This window comes from Musa acuminata, chromosome BXJ2-2, assembly GCF_036884655.1.
Source record: "Musa acuminata AAA Group cultivar baxijiao chromosome BXJ2-2, Cavendish_Baxijiao_AAA, whole genome shotgun sequence".
NCBI classification, from domain to species: Eukaryota; Viridiplantae; Streptophyta; class Magnoliopsida; order Zingiberales; family Musaceae; genus Musa; species Musa acuminata.
The window spans coordinates 26,783,042-26,805,854 of NC_088339.1; the positions used below are offsets into that span (position 1 = coordinate 26,783,042).

The following is a 22,813-nucleotide window of genomic DNA, read 5'->3' on the forward strand; positions in this document are numbered from 1 at the left end:
TATTGATGCCAAGATAAGGCAGAAAGACAAATCGATAGTCCTTGCAAAAATTAAAATCATGTGACCAGTGGATAATGAAAAAGCATGCAAACCATGAGCCCAATACATATTGCTTGATACTAATGGTGAATGCTCCCATCGGCTTAGTCAACTTGACGTCCTACCATTAGCTTCCTCTTGAACATTGCTACATTCAATACCAGCACCACATAGAGCCTATCACACATGTTATCAATAGCTTGGAAGTAAGCAATCCTCCATCTCGATTTCAATAAGATGCTTCCACAAATCGTCCAAAATCCCACGATAAATCCTAGTGCACGGCACATGTATAGCCAAATACTTTCAATTCTGTCCATAGAATTTTCATTTTCCTCTTCTTTTGTTGGAATATCGTCTGTACAATTTTTTATGAGAGGAGGGCCACAAAGATCTGAATTGCCGGCATAGAAAGATGGATCAGTAAGCGTTTGTAATTGGCTACCAGTGGGAATTCTACCTGAAAGATTGTTATATGACAAGTTCAAATAATTCAAGAAATTTAACGCTGCCAAGGTTGAAGGAATTGCTCCAGACAAATTATTTCTGGAGAGATCAAGAATTTCTAATCGTTGCATTCCATTAATGTTGTTCGGTATTTTGCCCGTTAGGTAATTTCTAGATAGATTTAAACTCCGTAATCCATGCAGATTTCCCAACTCCTCAGGTATACTTCCAGATAAACCATTGTTGGAGAGATCAATAACTTTATCAATTGAAAGCAATCTTGTGGTATACTCGAGTTCACTCCCTTTTATGAAGAGCCACATTACATCCTCGTCGCTATGGTTGTTGAAGTATAAATCACTTGAAGAAGAAGATCTCTTTAAAGAACTGAAGTTGCCTAAGCTAGGTGGTATTATTCCTGAAAGATTATTATTCGAGAGATCCAATATTTGAAGAGATGTAAGATGAGATAGTTCAGGAATTCTTCCGGTGAAGGCATTCGAGCGTAAGCTGAGAGTCTTTAGGTGTGGTAGACTTTCTCCAATCCAAGCTGGTATATTTCCGATAAAGTTGTTGTTCCCCAAATCTAGAGTAACCAAGCTTGTACAACCTTTTAAAGAAAAAGGAATTTGCCCTATTAAATTATTGTTGCTCAGATGTAGTGATTGTAGGCTTTGCAAATTGCTGAGGGAGTTGGGAATTCTTCCTTGGAACTTGTTGCTCGATAAGTCCAAAATAAACAAACTCGAGGAATTTTTCCAGCAATTAGGAAGCTCTCCTGATAAATTATTTTTGAAAAGTCGAAGCACTAGCAAATACTTATTTGGACAAAAAGATAAGGGGATGCTCCCGCTTAGATTATTGATAGATAAATCAAACCAATTTAAGTTTGGCATTGTGTTTGAGATTTTTGATGGAAAATGTCCTGAGAATAAGTTCTTTGAGAAATCCAAATAAGAAATTTGCTTTGAAAAGAGTTGTGGTAGCTCACCAGTAATCTTATTGTTAGAGAGATCCAAAAACTGAAGACTTGGCATCATATTTACGATTCTTGGAGAAAGGTGGCTCGTGAGCAAGTTGTTAGAGATATCCAAATACATTAGGTTTGGAAGATATTGTGGCACATCACCGCTAATCTCATTATTGGAAAGAGACAAATACTCGAGAGAGGAAGGAAGCCAGTTGGGAATCCCTTCTTTGATACTTGTACTTGATAAAGATAAATCACGAAGAGTTGTTTGCAATCGGAGCCATCTCGGAAAATGAGGCCTCGGCAATATTTGGCAGAAGGTCATATAGAGGCTTCGAAGCTGAAAAGGAGGAATCCACTCATCACCTTTATTCAAATCGATGTAGTTGTATGAAATGTCCAAATACTTTAAACTCGACAGATTAACCAAGTGGAGCTCCGACAAGCGAAATGAGTTATAAGAAAGAACCAAATAGGTAAGGCCCTTCAGTCCTCCGATGCCTTCTGCAATCGACCCATTCAAATCGTTGGAGTATAAAAACAAAGATCGCAGCGATGATAGATTTCCAAGAGATCTAGGAACTGATCCATAGAGGGAGTTGTGTGAAAGATCAAGAAACTTGAGATTTTTGAAGTTCCCCAACCAATCTGGAATGGAACCCCTCAATTGGGTGCCGCTGAGATTCAATTCCTCTAAGATGAGCATTAGACATCCAGAGAAGACCTGTTCTAGATTGGCTAGCACATTATTGATAGGCACTTTATCTAGGTCGAGAATTTGGAGCTTGCAGAGGTTGGATAGAGGTTCTGGTTTGAAGCCATCATGGAACATATTATAAGACAAGTCGAGTTGCCTGAGATTTGTCAACTTGGCAATTGAATCAAGAGTTTGCCCATATAGGTGATTCGACCCAAGAGAAAGCACCTCGAGGCTGGTTATGTTAAATAGCCAGTCTGGCACAGTAGAGTTGATGATGTTGCCTTCCAAATTTAGAGTTGTGAGAGATGTGAAGTTGACATGAGGCAGCGAAGGAGGAAAGGTCTCCAAGCCACAAGAAGCCATTTCAACCACTTGAATACGAGAGAGTGCGTTCAATGCTTGCAACCAATTGGACACATTTCTAAATCTAACCTGATTCATGTTAAGGTGCTGTAGAGAAGTCAAACGAGAGATCCATCCAATGTTTTCGATGTATAAATCATCATCTAGATAGAAATTATAAGAAAGGTCGAGTTGGTGTAAAGTGGAGAGATTTCCCAGCTGATCAGGTACTTTACCTCCGAAGCCTGCTCCCGAGAGATTAAGATATGTTAGTCTTCCAAAGGATCCCAAGAACTCTGGGATACGATTTCCCTCAAAATTGTTGCCGCTAAGATCCAAATGATTAAGGTGTTGGAGAGAAAGCAATGATGGAGTTATGCCACCGTGCAGTGCCCATCTGCATCCAACATCATCATCATCGAAGTTAGTCTCAGAGCAACCCATGTATGAGACATCTGACCGATGTCTATTGCGAAGGTGGAGCTCGATAACATGGCCAGTGTCGTTGCTGCAGCGGATTCCTTCCCAACTACAACAATCCTCCCCAACCCAGGAAGAAAGAATATGTGAAGGATCACGGACTCGTTGCTTGAACTCCATGAGGGCTCTCCTCTCTGTCTCTTGACAGCGGATCATGGAGAAACCATTCGAGATCCCGAGCTCAATGCAAAGCACGGCAAGAGAGAAGACGATCACAAGGAGAGGGGATCTCCCACCCATGGATGGATATTAGAGGGTCTAACTAACTTCTTATTACCATGTAGCAGGCAGCAGTCCATGTGTGTGTATTTATATGAATATTCTGCTCTAGCCTCTTGTGAACATGAACATTAGGACCATGGACTTGGTGGATGCTGGATATCCATAGATAGATATCATTATTAGGTTGCTAGTCAAAGTAGTCTGAGATGAGAACGATTCAACACATTGGAAATTGGGTGCCGTAGAGAGGCCGGGGAGCTTTTCCTCCACATTTTACACGATCGTGATCTCAATTTGGAGTTTCCTACCTTTGCTCATATTGGATTTTAAGATTTAGGAATACGATGATGGTTCCATCAAAACGATTTTTGATGTATCACATATCAAGATTATAACTTGTTTGGAGATTCAAAACATGGGAATGCAATCTGTTCACTGTTGTACAAATCATTTAGAGAGAAGTTACGTAGAAATATGATCCTAAAGTAGTTACAGAGGAGAAAAAGGTGGTAGTTCAAATTCATCGCATCGTACAAAACTGATCACACGAGGCTGCTCGATGCGTGTTTTCGAGTCAACATATGCGTGTTGTGGAGAAGACATTTCTTCGCTTCAAACTTTGATCAAACAAAAGAGCTCCTCAAAATTGTTATCATATACTTGACCCAATTAATCTGTCTAATCTTTGAAAACTATAGTCAAGAAAAAAGCTAATAAAATCACTATCATTTACTTTGACTCAATTATGATGTTTAATCTCCTAAAATAGATGAGAAATTTGACAATGAAAATTGATGGTTACGTGTCATGACTTTATAAAATATCATGGACAGAAGAGTTATAATTTAAAATGATGAGAAAGAAAGCCATTCCCGATGCTATGCAGAAGAGAAGATATGCATTTACTGAAAAGACACCAAAGAAAATCCACTATGAATTACTTGACCCAATTAGTTTGCCTGATCTTTGAATTAGTGGCTATTTTCATAGATTTTATCAACGTCAATCTTTATCCGAGTATGTAAAACTCGAGAGTTCCAAATATTTGCAACAAGACTTTTAGAAAAAAGCAAACCTAAAATTTAATTGATCAAATACAGAGCGAGCAAGCCAACTTCATTTGTAGAAAATATATAGTGAAGCTTGTTGTGCCAATCCCATTTCAATATGATTATAGACTTGGCCTTGCAAAATTAGCTGATAAATTTGCACGGCTACGACATTCCAATTATCATAGGAGGAATTAAACACTATTCGTCTTTCCAAAGGACTCAACTTTTGTCCGTGAGAAATAGGAAAATTTGTGGATATTAGATAAATAAATAAATAAAAACTCAAAATCACTGTCATTTGCTTAACCTACTTTGTCTATTCTATGAATGAATAACCAATGGAAAAAATTGTACTTAAAGTTACTCTCGGTTACTTGACTAAATGAATATACTTAATGTAATGGTCCAAAGAAATCGAGAAATTTAGCAACAAAAGATATCACTTTTATTATTTATGATAAATATTTGAAATGTCACATATGTTATTAGAAATTGTACATGGAGTGATGGGTTCCGTAGCTGACACCGGTATCAATCGTTAACCAGAGGATACAGTGATTTAGAGAGAGTTTGAAATAGTCATAGAATAAGTTGTATCACAAGCCATGTCATGAGTCAAAAGATTGTTCTCAAATCAATATGATTGAATTATTGGACTCAATTTTCCAACCCACTGTTGGATTAAGATTTTAAGATTCTAAGACTAGTGGCTTATGTCTTGTATTACGAATGTAACAAAATGGATTATATATTTTATTATTATTAATTTAAACTTAAGTATTTTGGATATTTGGTTTCGACTTAATAACTTACAGGTAATATTGATTCATCAATTCGGATCATGACAAATCAGATTGTGATTGAGGTATTAAAATAAGATTTTTTTTGTTAGTGATTAAATTAAGCATAAATTGGATTGTAGAAGCAATGGCGAGTGTCTTTCACAAAGCAATAATACAACTTAAAAATAAGTGGTATTATTAATTTTGTTAAGTTTGAAATATTAATTTAAAATATTAATTTTGTTAAGTTTGAAATATTAATTTTGTTAAGTTTCACGAAGCAATTAACTTATTAATTTTGTTAAGTTTGAAATATTAATTTAAAATATTTAAGCCTTATATATCTAAAGATACTAAAAGGGGGTGAATTAGTACTTACGAAAAAGTTGAAATGATTCGAAGATTTTCGTTCGAAACTCATATTGGAAAGGGGGTGAATTAGTGCTTTTAAAAAAGTTAAAACAATTCGAAGACTTTCGTTCGATGAAACTCGTATCGAAAAGAGAGGGAATTAGTGCTTTCGAAAAAGTTTAAATAATTCAAAAATTTTCGATGAAACCCATATCAAAAATACATTTAATTTCAAATATGAGTAAGAGTAGTGAGCAAGTAAATCAGTTAGTAATAAGAATGAAAAGTATAAAGAAAAAGGCAGATCGATTTATAGTGATTCGGTCATCCTGACTACAATCACTCTGGATTCCTCTTCCCTCGACGTCATCGACTTTCATTATCGATCTTTTTTTCAACGGATAACTACCCTTATTATAATCATTTTCTCATTTTTAATAAGTGATTCTCACAGCTCCCTTATAATAACCTATAAGCTTTAAGGAGGAAAGAACTTAACAAAATTTATACTTAGAATTACAAGTATTTTATGCTCTTTTCTCGCTATCTCTAAGTAAGAATGAGTGAGGTATTTATAAGCCCAAAATGTCTTAAAAAATAGAGCTAAAAATTTAAATATATAGATTTTTAAGGTACTGACTGTACCACCGTCTACCACCTTGTGCACTGACAATGCCACCGTTTGATATAGTCTAGAAGACTGTATTTGGATGGTACCATCACTTGACACTGGACAGTATCACCACTGACCTTGATGGTACTATTATTAGATTTTTTTTTATGAAAAAATAAACTTTGTACTTTCAAACTCATAGGTGGTATCATTACTGGGCTTAATCTTCCAATACCCCAATAAGCCCCTAATCAAGTTTGACATCAAATATAAACCGTCTCGATTAGCAAAGGTAAAATGGCTGTATCATGCCAATGGAGGCTCTCATGGTGCATAACGTTCTCTCAGTTCTTCCAATAGGCCCGATGAACCCCTAATCAACTTGACATGGCTGCATCAGCTGCGCCTGCTGTGTTTGGAGGTGGCCTGTTGGGGTACGTTCGTTATATATGACTGCACTCATTACTACCTGCATCATGCACATCACATCCATCCAAACACCCAGCTAAACATCTGAAGGTGAGAAAGAAAAGGATTGCATTTTGTTTTGGCAACCTCGGATGTGGTTCTGAAGAGGAAAAATGCTGCTTCTTTTGTACAGCGCTACCATCTAAACCATCACTTCAAAGTTCAAAACAAGGGGTTTGGAATAACTTCTTCACTCTGGGACAATCTTTGGCACATTGCCACCAGCAAAAACCTCTCATCAGAAAAACTGATTCTTTTGGACAATGCAAGAATAGCTTGTAATTTATTGAGGTTAGCCTCCTTCCTTTATTCACTAAAACAGTTTTACATTAACCACGATGCCATCTGTTCTCATATATTCATTATTCATTCTTTTTTTTCTTTTTTTTTCAGATTCCCTACTGTTCTCTTTGGTGGTTCCTTTTTTTTTTCCTGCATATCCCAAATAAATAAACAATGCTCTCCAATTCTTTCCTTGGATACATCACAGATCAGTGCCCTTGATCATCATGTATTGAGGACATTATTTGATGAAAGCTACCTTGTGTATTAAACCGGTTTATATGGAAACATGAGTTTTTAATTGGTCAGTAATTTGTTCATGGTCTGCATCCTAATCCAACTCTTCATCATGCAGAACTCTATCTTCAACTTTTCCTGTTAAGACACTGTACGGTGATGAATGTCGTGTTTAGCAGAGGTGGAAAGGAAAATAAATGAATCAAAATAGAAGATGTGTATAAGTTATAGTCCAATCCACAAGTGAAAATGAGGCTTAAAGACTAGAAAGATTTTTCTTGGTATGAGTGGAGTACTATAAATCCTGTAATGAGTGTTACGGCAAAGATTGTGACACTCAGTGAGAAGATTTCTTGTCATGTGTTATGCAAATGTTATTACACATCACAGATGGTGGAATTCTTTTACATATTTTCATAGATGATTCATGGCAAATAGAATCTATTCAATAAACAACGCTACAGTGTAGCTTATGGCAAAAACAGTGTCGAACAATACTGCTGGCTAAATGTTAATTAGAGCTTATAGAATTCAGAAAGACAAATCGATAGTCCTTGCAAAAATTAAAATCATGTCACCAGTGGATTATGGAAAAACATGCAAACCATGAGCCCAATACATACTGCCTGATACTAATGGTGAACGCTCCCGTCGGCTTAGTCAACTTGACCTCCTACCAGTAGCTTCCTCTTGAACATTGCCACATTCAGTACCAGCACCACATAGAGCCTATCACACATGCTATCAATAGCTTGGAAGTAAGCAATCCTCCATCTCGAGTTCAATAAGATGCTTCCACAAATCGTCCAAAATCCCACGATAAATCCTACCGCACGGCACATGTATAGCCAAATACTTTCAAGTCTATCATTAGACTTTTCATTTTCCTCTTCTTCTTTATCTTCTGTAGGCATATCATCTGTACAATTTTTGGCAAGAGGAGAACCACAAAGATCTGAATTGCCGGCATAGATTGATGGATCAGTAAACGTTTGTAATTGGCTACCCGTGGGAATTCTACCTGAAAGATTGTTATATGACAAGTTCAAATAACTCAGGAAATTTAACGCCGCCAATGTTGAAGGAATTGCTCCAGACAAATTATTTCTGGAGAGATCAAGAATTTCTAATTGTTGCATTCCATTAATGTTGCTCGGTATCTCCCCTGTTAGGTAATTTCTAGATAGATTTAAGCTCCGTAATCCATGCAGATTTCCCAACTCCTCAGGGATGTATCCAGACAAACTGTTATTGGAGAGATCAATAACTTTATCAAATGAAAGCAGTCTTGTAGTATACTCTAGTTCACTCCCTTTTATGAAGAGCCACATTACATCGTCATAGCTGAAGCTATAGTTATAGAAGTATGAATTATATGAAGAAGAGCCTCTCAATGCACTGAAGTTGCCGAAGCTACGTGGTATTGATCCTGAAAGAGCATTATTCGAGAGATCCAATATCTGCATGGATATAAGATGAGATAATTCAGGAATGCTTCCATTGAAGGCATTTGAGCGTAAACTGAGAGTCTTTAGATATGACAGGCTTTCTCCGATCCAAACTGGTATATTTCCGATGAAATTGTTGTAAGCCAAATCAAGAGTAACCAAGTTCGTACAACCTTTTAAAGAAAGAGGAATTTGTCCTATTAAATTATTGTTACTCAGATGCAGTGATTGTAGGCTTTGCAAATTGCTGAGAGAGTCAGGAATTCTTCCTTGTAATTTGTTGCTCGATACATCCAAAATAAACAAACTCGAGGAATTTTTCCAGCAATTAGGAAGCTCTCCTGATAAATTATTTTTTGAAAGTCGAAGCACTAGCAAATACTTATTTTGGCAAAACGACAAGGGGATGCTCCCACTCAAATGATTCATAGATAAATCAAACCAATCTAATATTTGCATTGTGTTTGACATTTTTGATGAAAGATGACCCGAGAACGAGTTATTTGAGAGATCCAAATAATAAGTTTGCTTTGAAAAATGTTGTGGCAGCTCACCAGCAATCTTATTGCCAGAGAGATCTAAAAACTGAAGATGTGGCATGATGTTTGCGATTCTCGGAGGAAGATGGCCTGAAAGCGAGTTGTTTGAGAGATCCAAATATATTAGGTTTGGAAGATATTGTGGCACATCACCGCTAATCTCATTATTGGAAAGATACAAATACTCGAGGGAGGAAGGAAGCCAGTTGGGAATCCTTTCTTTGATACTTGTACTTGATAAATCTAAACCACGAAGAGCTGTTTGCAATTGGAGCCATTTCGGAAAATGAGGCCTCGGCACTATTTGGCAGAACATCATATAGAGAGTTTGAAGTTGAAAAGGAGGGATCCAGTCATCACCTTTATTCAAATCAATATAGTTATAAGAAATGTCCAAAAACTTTAAACTCGATAATTTAGCAAAGTGGACCTCTGACAAGCGAAATGAGTTATTAGAGAGATCCAAATTGATAAGGCCCTTCAGTCCTCCGATGCCTTCTGAAATCGACCCGTTCAAATCGTTGGAGTATAAAAACAAAGATTGCAGCGATGATAGATTCGCAAGAGAAGCAGGCATTGATCCATAAAGGAAGTTATATGAAAGATCAAGAGACTTAAGATTCTTGAAGTTCCCCAACCAATTCGGCAAGGAACCCCTCAAGTGGGTGTCGCCGAGATCCAATTCCTCTAAGCTAAACATTAGGCATCCAGAGAAAACCGATTCTAGATTGGACAGCACATCGTTGATTGGTACCTCTTCTATGTCGAGAATTTGGAGCTTGCAGAGGTTGGATAGAGCTTCTGGTCTCAAGTCGTCATGGAACATATTATAAGACAAGTCGAGTTGCCTGAGATTTGTCAAGTTGGCAATAGAATCAAGAGTTTGCCCATATAGGTAATTCGACCCAAGAGAAAGCACCTCGAGGCTGGTTATGTTAAACAGCCAGTCTGGCACAGTAGAGTTGATCAAGTTACCGTACAAATTTAGAGTTGTAAGAGATGTGAAGTTGACATGTGGTAGCGAAGGAGGAAAGGTCCTCAAGTCACAATAAGCCAATTCAACCACTTGAATACGAGAGAGCGCGTTCAGTGCTTGTAACCAGTTGGACACATTTCTAAAACTAACCTGATTCATGTTAAGGTGCTGTAGAGAAGTCAAACGAGAGATCCATCCAATGTTTTCGATGTATAAAAATTTGTAAAAATCATCATCCGAGTAGAAATTGTAAGAAAGATCGAGTTGGTGCAAGATGGAGAGATTTCCCAGCTGATCAGGTACTTTACCTCCGAAGCCTGCTCCTGAGAGATTAAGATATGTTAGTCTTGCAAAGGATCCCAAGAACTCTGGGATACGATTTCCTTCAAAGTTGTTGCCGCTAAGATCCAAATGATTAAGGTGTTGGAGAGAAAGCAATGATGGAGTTATGCCACCGTGCAGTGCCCATCTGCATCCATCATCATCATCGAAGTTAGTCTCAGAGCAACCCATGTCTGAGGCATCTGACTGATGTCTATTGCGAAGGTGGAGCTCGATAACATGGCCAGTGACGTTGCTGCAGCGGATTCCTTCCCAACTACAACAATCCTCCCCAACCCAGGAAGAAAGACGATGGGAAGGATCACGGAGTCGTTGCTTGAACTCCATGAGGGCTTTCCTCTCTGTCTCTTGACAGCGGATCATGGAGAAACCATCCGAGATCCCGAGCTCAATGCAAAGCACGGCAAGAGAGAAGACGATCACAAGGAGAGGGGATCTCCCACCCATGGATGGATATTAGAGGGTCTAACTAACTTTCTTATTACCATGTAGCAGGCAGCAGTCCATGTGTGTGTCTTTGTATGAATATTCTGCTCTAGTCTCTTGTGAACATGAACATTAGGACTATGGACTTGGTGGATGCTGGATATCCATAGATAGATATCGTTATTCCGCTGGTAGTCAAAGTCGCCTGAGGTGAGAATCATTCAACACTCGATGGAAATTGGGTGCCGTAGAGAGGCCGGGAAGCTTTTCCTCCACACTTTACACGATCGTGATCTCAATTTGGAGTTTCATACCTTTGCTCATATATCAAGATTATATTAAGATTTACGAATACGATGATGGTTCCATCAAAATGATTTTTTATGTATCACATATCTAGATTATAACTTATTTGGAGATTCAAGATTATAACTTATTTAGAGCGAAGTTTTGTAGAAATATGATCCTAAAGTAGTCACAGAGGAGGAAAAGGTGGTCGTTCAAATTCACCGCATCCTACAAAACTGATCATACGAGGCTGCTTAATGCGTGTTTTCGAGTCAACATATGCCTGTTGTGTAGAAGACATTTCTTCACTTAAAACTTTGATCAAACAAAAGAGCTCCTCAAAATTGTTATCATATACTTGACTCAATTAATCTGTCTAATCTTTAGAAAACTATAACCAAAGAAAAAAGCTATTAAAATCACTGTCATTTACTTTGACTCAATTATGATGTTTAATCTTCTAAAATAGATAAGAAATTTGATAATTAAGATGGATGGTTACGTGTCATGACTTTATAAAATATCATGGTCAGTAAAGTCATGATTTACAAAGATGAGAAAGGTACTCCCAATGCCATGTAGAAGATATGTATTCACTTAAAAGACACCAAAACTAAAAAAAAGCTATTTAATTCACTAGGAATTACTTGACCTAATTAGTTTGCGATCTTTGAATTAGAGGCTATTTTCACAGATTTTATCGACATTAATATTTATCGGAGGCTGTAAAAATTCGAGAGTTTCAAATATTTGTAACAAGACTTTTAGAAAAAGCAAATCTAAAATTTTAATGATCCAATACAGAGCAAGCCAACTTCATTCATTTGTAGAAAATATATAGTGAAGCTCGTTGTGTGAAGCTAGTTGTGCCAATCCCATTTCAATATGATTACAGACTTGGCCTTGCAAAATTAGCTGATAAATTTGCATGGCTACGACATTCCATTTATCATATGTTATAGGAGTTATTAAACACTACTTGTCTTTCCAAAGGACTAACTTTTCTCCGTGTGAAACAAGGAAATTTATGGATGTTCTGACTATAGATAAATAAATATAAAAAATTATACTCAAAATCACTAATTGACCTACTTTGTCTATTCTATGAATGAATAATCAATGGAAAAAATGCACTTAAAATCAATCTTTATGATTTATGATAAATATTTATAATGTCACACATGTTATTAGATATTGTGAATAGAGTGAGAGAGTTTGAAATAATCGTAGAACATATCTTGCATGTAGTGTCATGAATCAAAAGTTCATTCTCGAATCAATATGATTGAATTATTGGACTCAATTTTCCAATCCACTGTTTGATTAAGATTTTAAGATTCTAAGACTAGTGACCTATGTCTTGTGTTATGAATGTAATAGTATGGATTATGTATATTTTATTATTATTAATTTAAACTTAAATATTTTGGATATTTGGTTTCCACTCAATAATTTGATAGGTTATATTGATTCATCAATTCGGATCATGATAAATCAGATCGTGATTGAGGTATTAAAATAATATAGTTTTTTTGTTAGTGATTAAATTAAGCATAAATTGGATTGTTGGCGAGTGTCTTTCATTAACAAAGCAATGATACAACTTAAATATATCAATCCGAGATAATTAATTTATTAATTTTGTTGAGTTTAAAATATGGATCTAAAATATTTAAGCCATGTATTCCCATTTAAAAATTTCAAGTCAACATGACAGTCCGTCGTATTGTTTAGGAGAAATCTATTCAATGGAAAGATACAAAAAATTACTTAAAACTACTATCATTTACTTGACCCAATTATTATTATTTATTTATTTTGGAACAAAAATACGTGTATAAACTACTCAAAATCACTATTATTTACTTGATCCAATTAATTTGTCTAATCTTTTAAAGGAGTTGCAAGCTTCGCGTTAAGTTTATTACATATAGCAAACTTCTTATTTGTATCTTTCTCAAATGGATTATTAAGCAATCATTTAAATTGCTTATCCTTTTTTATCAGCTACCATCTATCTACAATCGGGTATTGTGTTAAACAATCTATTCACGTAAGGGAATCAAGGAAAGTTATTATGAATCATCATCATTTATTTGACCTAGTAAATTTCACTTAAATAATTGTTATTTGCCTGACTCAACTAATATGTTGAATGATTCAATTAAATAGTGATCGTGATCTCAATTTGAAGTCTCCTACTTGACGTTCAATGTGGTTTTCGAGTCAACCCATGTGTGTTGTGTATAAACCATTCGTTACTTTACCAAAAACAAGACTGTCATTTACTTGACCAAAGAAAAAAAAGCAACTAGAAATCACTGTCATTTACTTTACTCAATTACTATGTTTAGTCTTCCAAAGCAGATGAAACATATAATAACGAAGATCGATGGTTACGTGTGTCATGACATTATAAAATATCATCATTAGAAGGGCTATGATTTAAAAAAATGAGAAAGATACTCCGTCGTGTTGTGCAGAAGATATGTATTTATTGAAAAGACAATAAAGAAAAATGCTACTCTAAATCACTATCATTTGCCGAATCTTTGAAACAGTAGCTATTTGTACAGCTCACATGGACGTCGATCTTTATCGCAGGATGTAGAGATCTAATCGGAGTTTCAAATATTTGTGACAAGACTTTCAGAAAAAGCAAATCTAAAATTTTAATAATCTAATGCATTTGCATGGTTATAACAATTCCTATTATTATTTTTAGTAGAATCATCAAACATTAAATGCATCATCAATCAGCTACTCATCTTTCCAAGGGACTAATTTCGCCAGTGTAAAACGGGGAAACTTGCGGAGGTTCATTGACTATAGAAAAATATAAAGAGAAATATACTCAAAATCACTATCATTGACTTGACCCATTTACTTTGCCTATTCGATGAAAGAATAACCAAAGAAAAAAAAATCACTTAAATCACTCTCATTTCACTCTCATTTACTTGATCAAACGAATGTGCTTAAGGTTCCAAACAAATTTATCAATAAAGAATATCATTTTTATAAATATTTGAAATGTCACACATGTTGTTGAAAATTGTACATGGAGTGGGTTGTTCCCACAGCTTACGTCCACATCAATCATTAACCAAAGAATGTAGAGATTTAAAGAGAATTTGAAATAGTCATAGGACATGTATCACAAACGGTGTCGTGAATGAAAAGTTCATTTGAGTCAATATATGAGAAAGTTTGCGGATGCTCACCATCACATACATGTTATCAAAAAGCTTGAGAACATATATGTTATCTAAGTCAATGTGTGAGAAAAAATGCACACGAAGCCTCTCGTACATGTTATCAAAAGCTTGAAAGTAAACAATCCTCCATCTCATGTGAAGCATGAGGCTTCCATAAATCGTCCAAAATCCCACGATAGATCCCAGTGCAGTCCACATGAACAGCCAAATTATTTCAGTTCTACTCCCAGAGTCCTCTTTGTTCTCTTGTTCAGGATGTTTTGCCAGGTCATCTGTACAATTTTTTTTGGGAGAGGAGGCCCACAAAGATTTGGATTACTGATATAGATAGTTGGATCATTTAAAGTTTGTCATTGACTACCAGTGGGGATTTTACCCGAGAGATTATTATATGACAAGTTTAAATCATTCAAGAAGTTTAAAGCTACCAAGGTCGAAGGAATTGTACTCGAGAGATTGTTTGTTGAGAGGTTGAGGATCTCTAGTTATTGCATTCCATCAATGTTGTTTGGTATCTCCCATGTTAGGTAATTCCCATATAGATTTAAGCTCCGCTGATCATGTAAATTTCCCAACTCTCTAGGGATGCACCCAGACAAATCATTATTGGAGAGATCAATAACTGTATCGATCGAAAGTACCGTATTCGCGTTCACTTCCTTTTGTGAAGAGTCATATGTGATCCTCAATTAATACTATTTTATGATAAAACTCATCAAAATTGTAGGAGAAATTGTGGAAATTATAGGAGAACCTTTCAAGGCACTAAAATTGCCAAAGCTATTTGGTATTGTTCCCGAAAGATAATTATTTGAGAGAGCCATTATCCGAAGAGATGTAAGATGAGATAACTAAGGTTATACTTTGTAAATTGTTGAGGGAGTTGGGAATTCCTCGTTGTAATTTATTTCTTGATAAGTCTAAGATTACTAAACTTGACGAATTTTTCTAACAATTAGGAAACTCTCTCAAAAAATTAATTTTAGAAAGCCGAAGCATTACTAAAGACTTGATTCGATAATAAGAGAAGAGGATCAAGGACATATCAAACCATTTTAAGCTTAGTAGTGTTTGAGATTCTCAGTAAAAAGATGCCTAGAGAAAAAGTAGTTATATTTGTGTTCAAATAATTGGATCTTAAAATCAACTAATATCTATTGTTAACAGTGCCGAGGAAATCGCTTGGTTCCTTACTGTCATTATTTCTGATGTAAAGTTTTTGACGGCCAAGCTTCAATTCATTGCTCTCAGTTTTATCCTAGGGCTCTCAACAGCAAGGCTCATTAGCTTGCTGCTTTTGGTAGAACCATTGGGTTCTCATCTTTCTGCAAAGTGAGTTATTCTGATATATCGCCTAATTCTCTTGTTATTTTTTTAATTTTAATGAAAGTTATTACTGTTTCAATAAAAAAAATTAATTTTATGGGATGGAGCTTTTGATTATATTATACAACGTGATGGCTCATTCTCTTCTCTTGAATTCACTATAGGTATTAAGTCTGCTTCAAGACAAAACGCACAATCCATTGATGGCTGAAGCACTTGCAATGTTGAAAAGGCTCCAGCCATAACGCTGAGATTAAGTTGAGGATGGACAATTTACACTCTTTCGATCTCAAATATAATTACCCGAATGTGTTTTTTTGTTTTTGATGAAGATGACAGATACTTGTCTTTTCAATGAATGGATTTTTCCTAGATAATACGACATTTGAGATGACTTATTGCTTATGTTAGTATGCACTAATTATTAATATACTATTGAAGATGGCGTTGTAATTGTCTAGGAGACGTATTAATTAACCCCAATGAATATAAATTATACTTGTCACGAATTAATTATATTTGTACTTTTCCTAGACGCTAGTTTTCTTATTAATATACGTTGCAGATTCTTCAACGTGGCAATATTTTCTTATTTCTATTAACTCAAAAGCATTTCTTATCTTTTTTTATCAACTACCACATCTTTTTATTGGCTCAAAATTTACAATAAAAACAGGAAAGACCTTCCGTCTACAATTGGGTATCGTATCAAATAATCTATTTACTAAAGACAATCGAAGAAAGCTACTCTGGATCACAATCGTTTACTTGGCCTAGCGATTTGTCCCGAATAGATAAAATAAAGTATAGTCGTTCAAATCATTATCATTTACGTGACTTTACTAGTACATTGAATCATTCAATTGAGCTAAGAATTTACTATCAAAAGTTAGTGATTTGAATCAGTGGCTGGTTAAGCAGTCAAATACCATTTAGGGCATTAGTTTCTTTTGTAATGTATTAAGGATATCATTTTATCTCAAGTTAATTACTATTTAGGATATCATGTCATGTCAAACAATCCATTCATCGAAAGTAACCAAAGAAAACTACTACTAATCACTATCGTTTACTTGACCTAACGATTTGTCCAATTCTTGAACCAAGAAAACAAAGAAAAGTCACTCAAATCATTATCATTTACTTAACTATATTAATGCGTTGAATCATTCAATTGAGCTGAGAATTTATCATCAAAGGTTGGTGATTGAATCAGTAGAAGTAGTCAAATACCGAGAGCATTAATCTCTATTGTAATGTATTAAGATATCATTTTATATCAAGTTAATTATTATTAAGGATATTGTGTCATATCAAATAATCTATTCACGGAAGACAAGAAAACTACTTCAAATTGTAATCATTTACTTGACCCAACGATTTAACTAATTATTAAATAGAGAAAATTAACAAAAAAATCTCTCGAATTATCATGTACTTAACTCCACTAATATCCTAAATCATTCAATTAAGCTGAAAATGTGTCATCAAAATATGGTGATTGAATTTATAGCAATCAACTACCCGGAGTGTTGATTTTGAAGTGTTAATCTCTATTGCAAAGTCTATTACAATGTATTAAGGATGTCATTTTGTATCAGGTTAATTGCTCTTCTGTGATATAAATTTTAATTTTGTTGCTGCAATAGCCATTGCCACATGTAAGCGCATCAAGTTCTACATGCAACAACAAGCCCTTCCATCGATGCAACCGATTAATTGTAGAGTAATGGCATGTTCATTGTTCGCTTGCATGCAACAACCAAAGTAAGCTCATTGCTATTCCGGATAAGAAAACCAGCCTCTCCAGCAGCATCCATATTGCTAGAGCCGGTATAATTGAGCTGATGCCAATTCTCAAAGTGAGGGTATCATTTTGCATATAATTGGCATAACCCTTGGGTCCTTCAGACAAATGATCATCTGAACAATAGTAAGATGGAAACGTTGAGAAGAATCACATAGCGGTTAGTGTACTTTTCATTAGATTTGAAATCATTTTTAACCTTCCACGGGACATTAGCAATCAAGGCTCTCAGGTTTAGACTAGCCAGTTTAGGAGCCACATCACCTATATTTATCAGTTTGATAAAAATATGTAAAGATCTAGTTTCATGTATGCATACTGCAAGTGATGTCAACTTACTGCAACACAATTGACAGAAAGATAAATTTCGGATGACAAAAGATTCACTATTATTAATCTTTACATTAATTTATGCTTTCCACTGCAGCATGAAGTAAATAACAGCTCATAAACCATAGGCAGAGAACTCATTTTGGTGACCTAAAGTTTTGACAAACATCAACCGATAATATAACAGTCTTTATAGCATGCACAAAAAAGGAAAAATTAAAATCATATGATGGTGTGTTATGACAAGACATGCTGAGCTTATTACATACTGATCGATACTAATGCTATTGCTATAGAAGTTGGATGAGTCATGTCGACCCCCTCTCACAACAAAGTCATCGTAGCTTCCTTTTGTATTTTGTCACGGTCACTACCATCACCACGTATAGCTTGTCATACATGTTATCAATGGCGCGAAAGTACGCGATCCTCCATGTTCGTCGCAACAAAAGGCTTCCACAAATCGCCCAAAATCCAGTAATAAATCCTAGTGTGATGCTCGTGTATAACCAAAGTGCTTCCATTCTACTCTCATAAGAATTTTCATCTTGATCTTCTTCATCAGCCTTCGTCATATTCACCGTACAATTTTTAGGGAGAGGAGGGCCACAAAGATTTGGATTGCCAGCGTAGATAGATGGATCAGTAAAAGTTTGCAACTGGTTGCCAGTGGGAATCCTTCCTGAAAGATTGTTATATGATAAATTCAATTGGTTCAAGAAATTCAAAGTTGCCAAACCGGAAGGAATTGCACCCGAGAGATTATTTCTTGATAGATCGAGAACTTCTAGCTGTTTCATTCCATCAATACTTCTTGGTATTTGACCTATAAGATAATTTTTGGATAGATTTAAGCTCCGCAATCCATGCAAATTCCCCAACTCTTCAGGGATGCTTCCAGATAAGTTATTGTTGGAGAGATCAATAAGTGTATCAATCGAAAGTTGACTGGTGGTGGTATACTTGATTTCACTTCCTTTTACGAAAAGCCACATAACTTCCTCATAGGGTTGATTGTTGTTGAAGTAACAACAATGATAGGTAGGAGTGCCTTTTAATGCACTGAAGTTTCCAAAGCTCCGTGGTATTATTCCTGAAAGATTGTTGTTGGAGAAATCCAAGATACGAAGAGATGCTAGAGAAGATAATTGAGGAATGCTGCCAGTGAAAGCATTCGAGCGTAAGCTGAGTGTCTTCAGGTACAAGAGGCTTTCTCCGATCCAAGTTGGTATATTCCCGATAAAATTGTTGTGGCCGAGGTCTAGAGTAACGAGTTCTGTGCAACTCTTTAAACAAAGAGGAATCGGCCCGGATAAATTATTGCGCCTCAAGTGCAGTGACTCCAGCGTTTGCAAATTACAGACTGAATCAGGGACTCCACCTACTAATTTGTTGCTTGATAAGTCTAAAAGAAGTAAATTTGAGGAATTTTTCCAACAATTAGGAACACCTCCTGACAAATTATTTTCGGAAAGCAGAAGCCCTTCCAAATACCTCGATCGACAATAAGAGAAGTGAATCCTGCCGCTCAAATTATTCATAGATAGATCTAACCATTGTAAGCGTGGCATTGTGTTTGAGATTCTTGGTGGAAGATCCCCTGAGAACGAGTTGTTTGAAAGAATTAAATACTTCAGTTTTGGAAAGAATTGTGGCACCTTACCAGTAATCTTGTTATTGGAGAGATACAAATATCGCAGATTGGATGAAAGCCAGTTGGGAATTGTTTCTTCGATACCAGTATTTGATAAATCTAATTCACAAAGAGTGTTTTGTGTTCGGAGCCATTTCGGAAAATGAGGCACGGGCAAGATTTGACAGAATCCCATGTAAAGAGTGTCAAGCTGAAAGGGAGGAATCCAATCAACGCTTTTGTTCAATTGTATAGAGTTGTGTGAAATTTCCAAATATTTCAAACTTGATAGATTAGCAAGGTCGTCCTCAGACAATCTCAAAGAGTTATTACAGAGATTCAATCTGACGAGGCCCTTCAACCATTTGATGCCTTCCGGAAGCATTCCAGTCAAATAATTCGAACTTAAAATCAAAGAATGCAACAAGAAGAAATTTCCAAGAGATGCAGGCAATGATCCATGAAGAGAGTTGTGAGAAAGATCCAAATACTCAAGACCAGAAGGAAGCCCGTCAAGAATCATGTCTATTACTCCTGCACCTGAAAAATATAATTCATGAATAGTTGCTTGTGTTTGAAGCCATTTTGGAAAACAGGCTATTTCATTAAAAAATATGATTTATAAAGAGCTTGAAGCTGAAAAGGGCGAGATCCAATCACCATTTTTTCTCGAGTTGCAGTTGCTCGAAATGTCCAAATACCTTAAACTTGATAGATTAGCCAACTGGACCTCTGATAAGCTCAACGAGTTACTATTGAGATCCAAATAAACAAGGCTCTTCAGTTGTCCGATGCCTTCCGAAATCGTCCCATTCAAATCATTGAAACATAAAGCCAAATGTTGCAGCACTGACAGATTCCCGATAGACGCAGGCACTGATCCATAGAGGGAGTTGAAAGAAAGATTGAGAGATTTGAGATTCTTGATGTTCCCTAGCCAATCTGGAAAGGAACCACTCAGATGGGTGTTGCTGAGGTCTAATTCCTCCATGCTATGCCTAAGACATCCAGAGAAAACCATTTCTAGATTGGCAAGCACATCATGGATAGGCACAGAGCGCAGGTAGAGAATTTGGAGCTTGCAGATGTTGGATATAGGAGCTAATTGCATGAAGCCATCTTGGAACACACTCCCAGACAAGTCGAGTGCCCTGAGAGATGTTAACTTTCCAACAGAATCAGGAAAGAATCCATGCAGGTCATTCCCACCAAGATAAAGGAACTCGAGGCTAGTAATATTGAACACCCAATCCGGTATGGTGGAGTTTATATAATTGTATCGTAAATCAAGAGTGATAAGAGATGTGAAGTTGACATGAGACAGCGAACGTGGAAAGGTCCCCAAGTCACAAGAACTTAGTTCAATCTCTTGAACACGTGGGAGCGCATTCAGATCTTGTAACCAGTTGGACGCATTTGTAAGATGAACACGATTCATGTTAAGGTGCCGAAGGGAAGTGAGCAGAGAAATCCAACCAGTGTTCTCAAGGTACAAGCAGAAGCCACCACCTTCATCATCCCTATAGCAGTTATAAGAAAGGTCGAGATGCTGCAAAGTGGATAGATTTCCGAGCTGGTCAGGTACTCTACCCATGAAGCCTGCACCTGACGGGTTAAGATATGTTAGTCTTCTGAAAGCTCCCAAGAACTTGGGGATAGGTTTATGCGTAAAATAGTTGCCGCTGAGGTCCAGGTGATTAAGTTGTCGGAGAGAACGCAGAGATGGAGTTATGTCACCACGCACTGCCCATTTGCATCCTGGATCATCGTTAACTTCCTGTTGAGAGCAGCCCTCATATAGATCCATTCGACGTCTATTCCGAAGATCCAGCTTGATAACATGACCAGAGATGTTGCTGCAGCCAACACCTTCCCACGCACAACAGTCCTCCCCGACCCAGGAAGAGAGACGATCGGAAGAATCACGAAGTCCACGCTTGAAGTCGATGAGGGCTTTCCTCTCCTTCTCACGACAACCATGAGAAATCCCAAGCTCAATGCTCAGAACAGCAAGAGAAAATGTGAGGACCAGAAGAGGGGTTCTCCCACCCATGTTTAATGGTGAGCTCTACCCCTAAAGCAGGCAGCTCTCATATGTGTATATAAGCTCATATTTGCCTAACGCATGCGTGAGTGCCCCGTTAGAAGGGAAAGTTGTCAAGAGGGAACTCTTGGAGGCTGAACGTTCCACACGAAGATGTGCCTAACAAAATTGTCACGAGTCTAAGTCAAGTAATATGGAAATAAGTCAATGTCCAATTGGAAACTCACTTATTGACTAGGCCAAGTGAATGATAATGATTTTGGTCGCATTTTTCTTTGATACCTTCCTCAATCATAACTTTCTTCTTTGAATATGTCGTAGTGGCTCTCTCATCTTTTACTGTCGTAAATTTTATGCTACATTGACAATCGAAGAGAACGAGGACTTTTGACTTTGACCACCAATCTCTAATCATACTATAGGATGTCTATATGTACAGTCAAGCTCGGTTAGTGATACAATTTGATGTATAATAAATACATCATTTCCCTCAAGGTTTGATTGATTGATAGAAATACGACACCTATGGGAGGCTTTTCCATTGCTTAATTTCCACCATATGTGTTGCATTTTTTATCATAATCTGATCATAATCCTAATCTATCAATCAAACCTTGGGGGAAATGATGTATTTGCTATACATCAAATTGTATCACTAACCGAGCTTGACCACAGATATAGACATCCAATAGTATGATTAGAGATTGGTGGTGAAAGTCAAAAGTCCTCGTTCGCTTCGATTGACAATGTAGCATAAAATTGACGACAGAAAAAGATGAGAGAGACACTACGCCATATTCAAAGAAGAAAGTCATGACTGAGAAAAGTATTAGAGAAAAATACGACCAAAATCCTTATCATTCACTTGGCCTAGTTAATAATTTAGTTACTATTGAAAAGAGTAACTAATGAATAAAAAAAGATAAAAAGCACTATCATTTACTTGACCTGATAATTATCGTATTTAGTCTTTCAAAAGATTGAGGAATTTGCCAACCAAAGTTGACCCAATAATTATTTTATTTAATCTTATAAAGGAGTGAGAAGTTGACGCCTACACAAGTCATGCCTCATCAATTATAATCATAACTTGATTGTATATAACCAAATAATAATATAAATAGTAATTTTTTCTACGGCTCATATCCATATCAATCGTGATCGAAGGATATAGAGATGTATAATGGTGTTTGAAGTATTTGTAGTAGAATTTTTTGAGAGAAAAAATAAATATATAATTTTAAAGATATAATTAAGAGCGTGCCTCGATCATGTACTATAGAACTCATGGGATCAATTCTTTCACCTGGTTACATACTTTAAAATTATAAACAAAATTAGCTAACCAATTTGTAGCTCTATCATATCATGAATCAACTTCTTGTCGTTTCTCAATTGAATTAAAATACATATCTTTTATGAGATTTTCGACTTAAAATATTATGGCGGTT

The 22,813-nt window shown here is 36.2% G+C and overlaps 3 protein-coding genes across 3 annotated transcripts; all 3 read right to left on the reverse strand.

The window, feature by feature from the left end:
* Positions 1-143: 143 nt before the first annotated feature.
* LOC103976334 (receptor-like protein EIX2) lies at positions 144-3,218 on the reverse strand. Its single transcript, XM_018821735.2, has 2 exons — positions 1,823-3,218; positions 144-904 (listed from the first exon to the last, which is right to left on the reverse strand). The coding sequence occupies exons 1-2, from the start codon at positions 3,216-3,218 to the stop codon at positions 144-146; spliced, it is 2,157 nt and encodes a 718-aa protein (XP_018677280.2).
* A 4,423-nt stretch (positions 3,219-7,641) lies between these two features.
* On the reverse strand, positions 7,642-10,737 carry LOC103976333 (receptor-like protein EIX2). Its single transcript, XM_009391529.3, has one exon. It carries the CDS (start codon positions 10,735-10,737, stop codon positions 7,642-7,644), a length of 3,096 nt encoding a protein of 1,031 aa, XP_009389804.3.
* Positions 10,738-18,020: 7,283 nt separating this feature from the next.
* On the reverse strand, positions 18,021-21,371 carry LOC135604830 (receptor-like protein EIX2). The gene is made up of 2 exons (XM_065094486.1): positions 19,979-21,371; positions 18,021-19,858 (listed from the first exon to the last, which is right to left on the reverse strand). Exons 1-2 carry the CDS (start codon positions 21,369-21,371, stop codon positions 18,021-18,023), a joined length of 3,231 nt encoding a protein of 1,076 aa, XP_064950558.1.
* Between the last annotated feature and the right edge of the window lie 1,442 nt (positions 21,372-22,813).

Bases quoted from the DNA above. Each gene is read 5' to 3' on its own strand.
- LOC135604830 (XM_065094486.1), bottom strand. From the start codon at position 21,371: ATGGGTGGGAGAACCCCTCTTCTGGTCCTCACATTTTCTCTTGCTGTT. The intron at 19,859-19,978 runs GTGATTGGATCT...TATATTTTTCAG, and splicing joins CTGCAACTCGAGAAAAAATG to GTGCAGGAGTAATAGACATG.
- LOC103976334 (XM_018821735.2), bottom strand. From the start codon at position 3,218: ATGGGTGGGAGATCCCCTCTCCTTGTGATCGTCTTCTCTCTTGCCGTG. The intron at 905-1,822 runs GTGATGAGTGGA...ATAATCTTTCAG, and splicing joins CTACATCGATTTGAATAAAG to GAATAATACCACCTAGCTTA.
- LOC103976333 (XM_009391529.3), bottom strand. From the start codon at position 10,737: ATGGGTGGGAGATCCCCTCTCCTTGTGATCGTCTTCTCTCTTGCCGTG.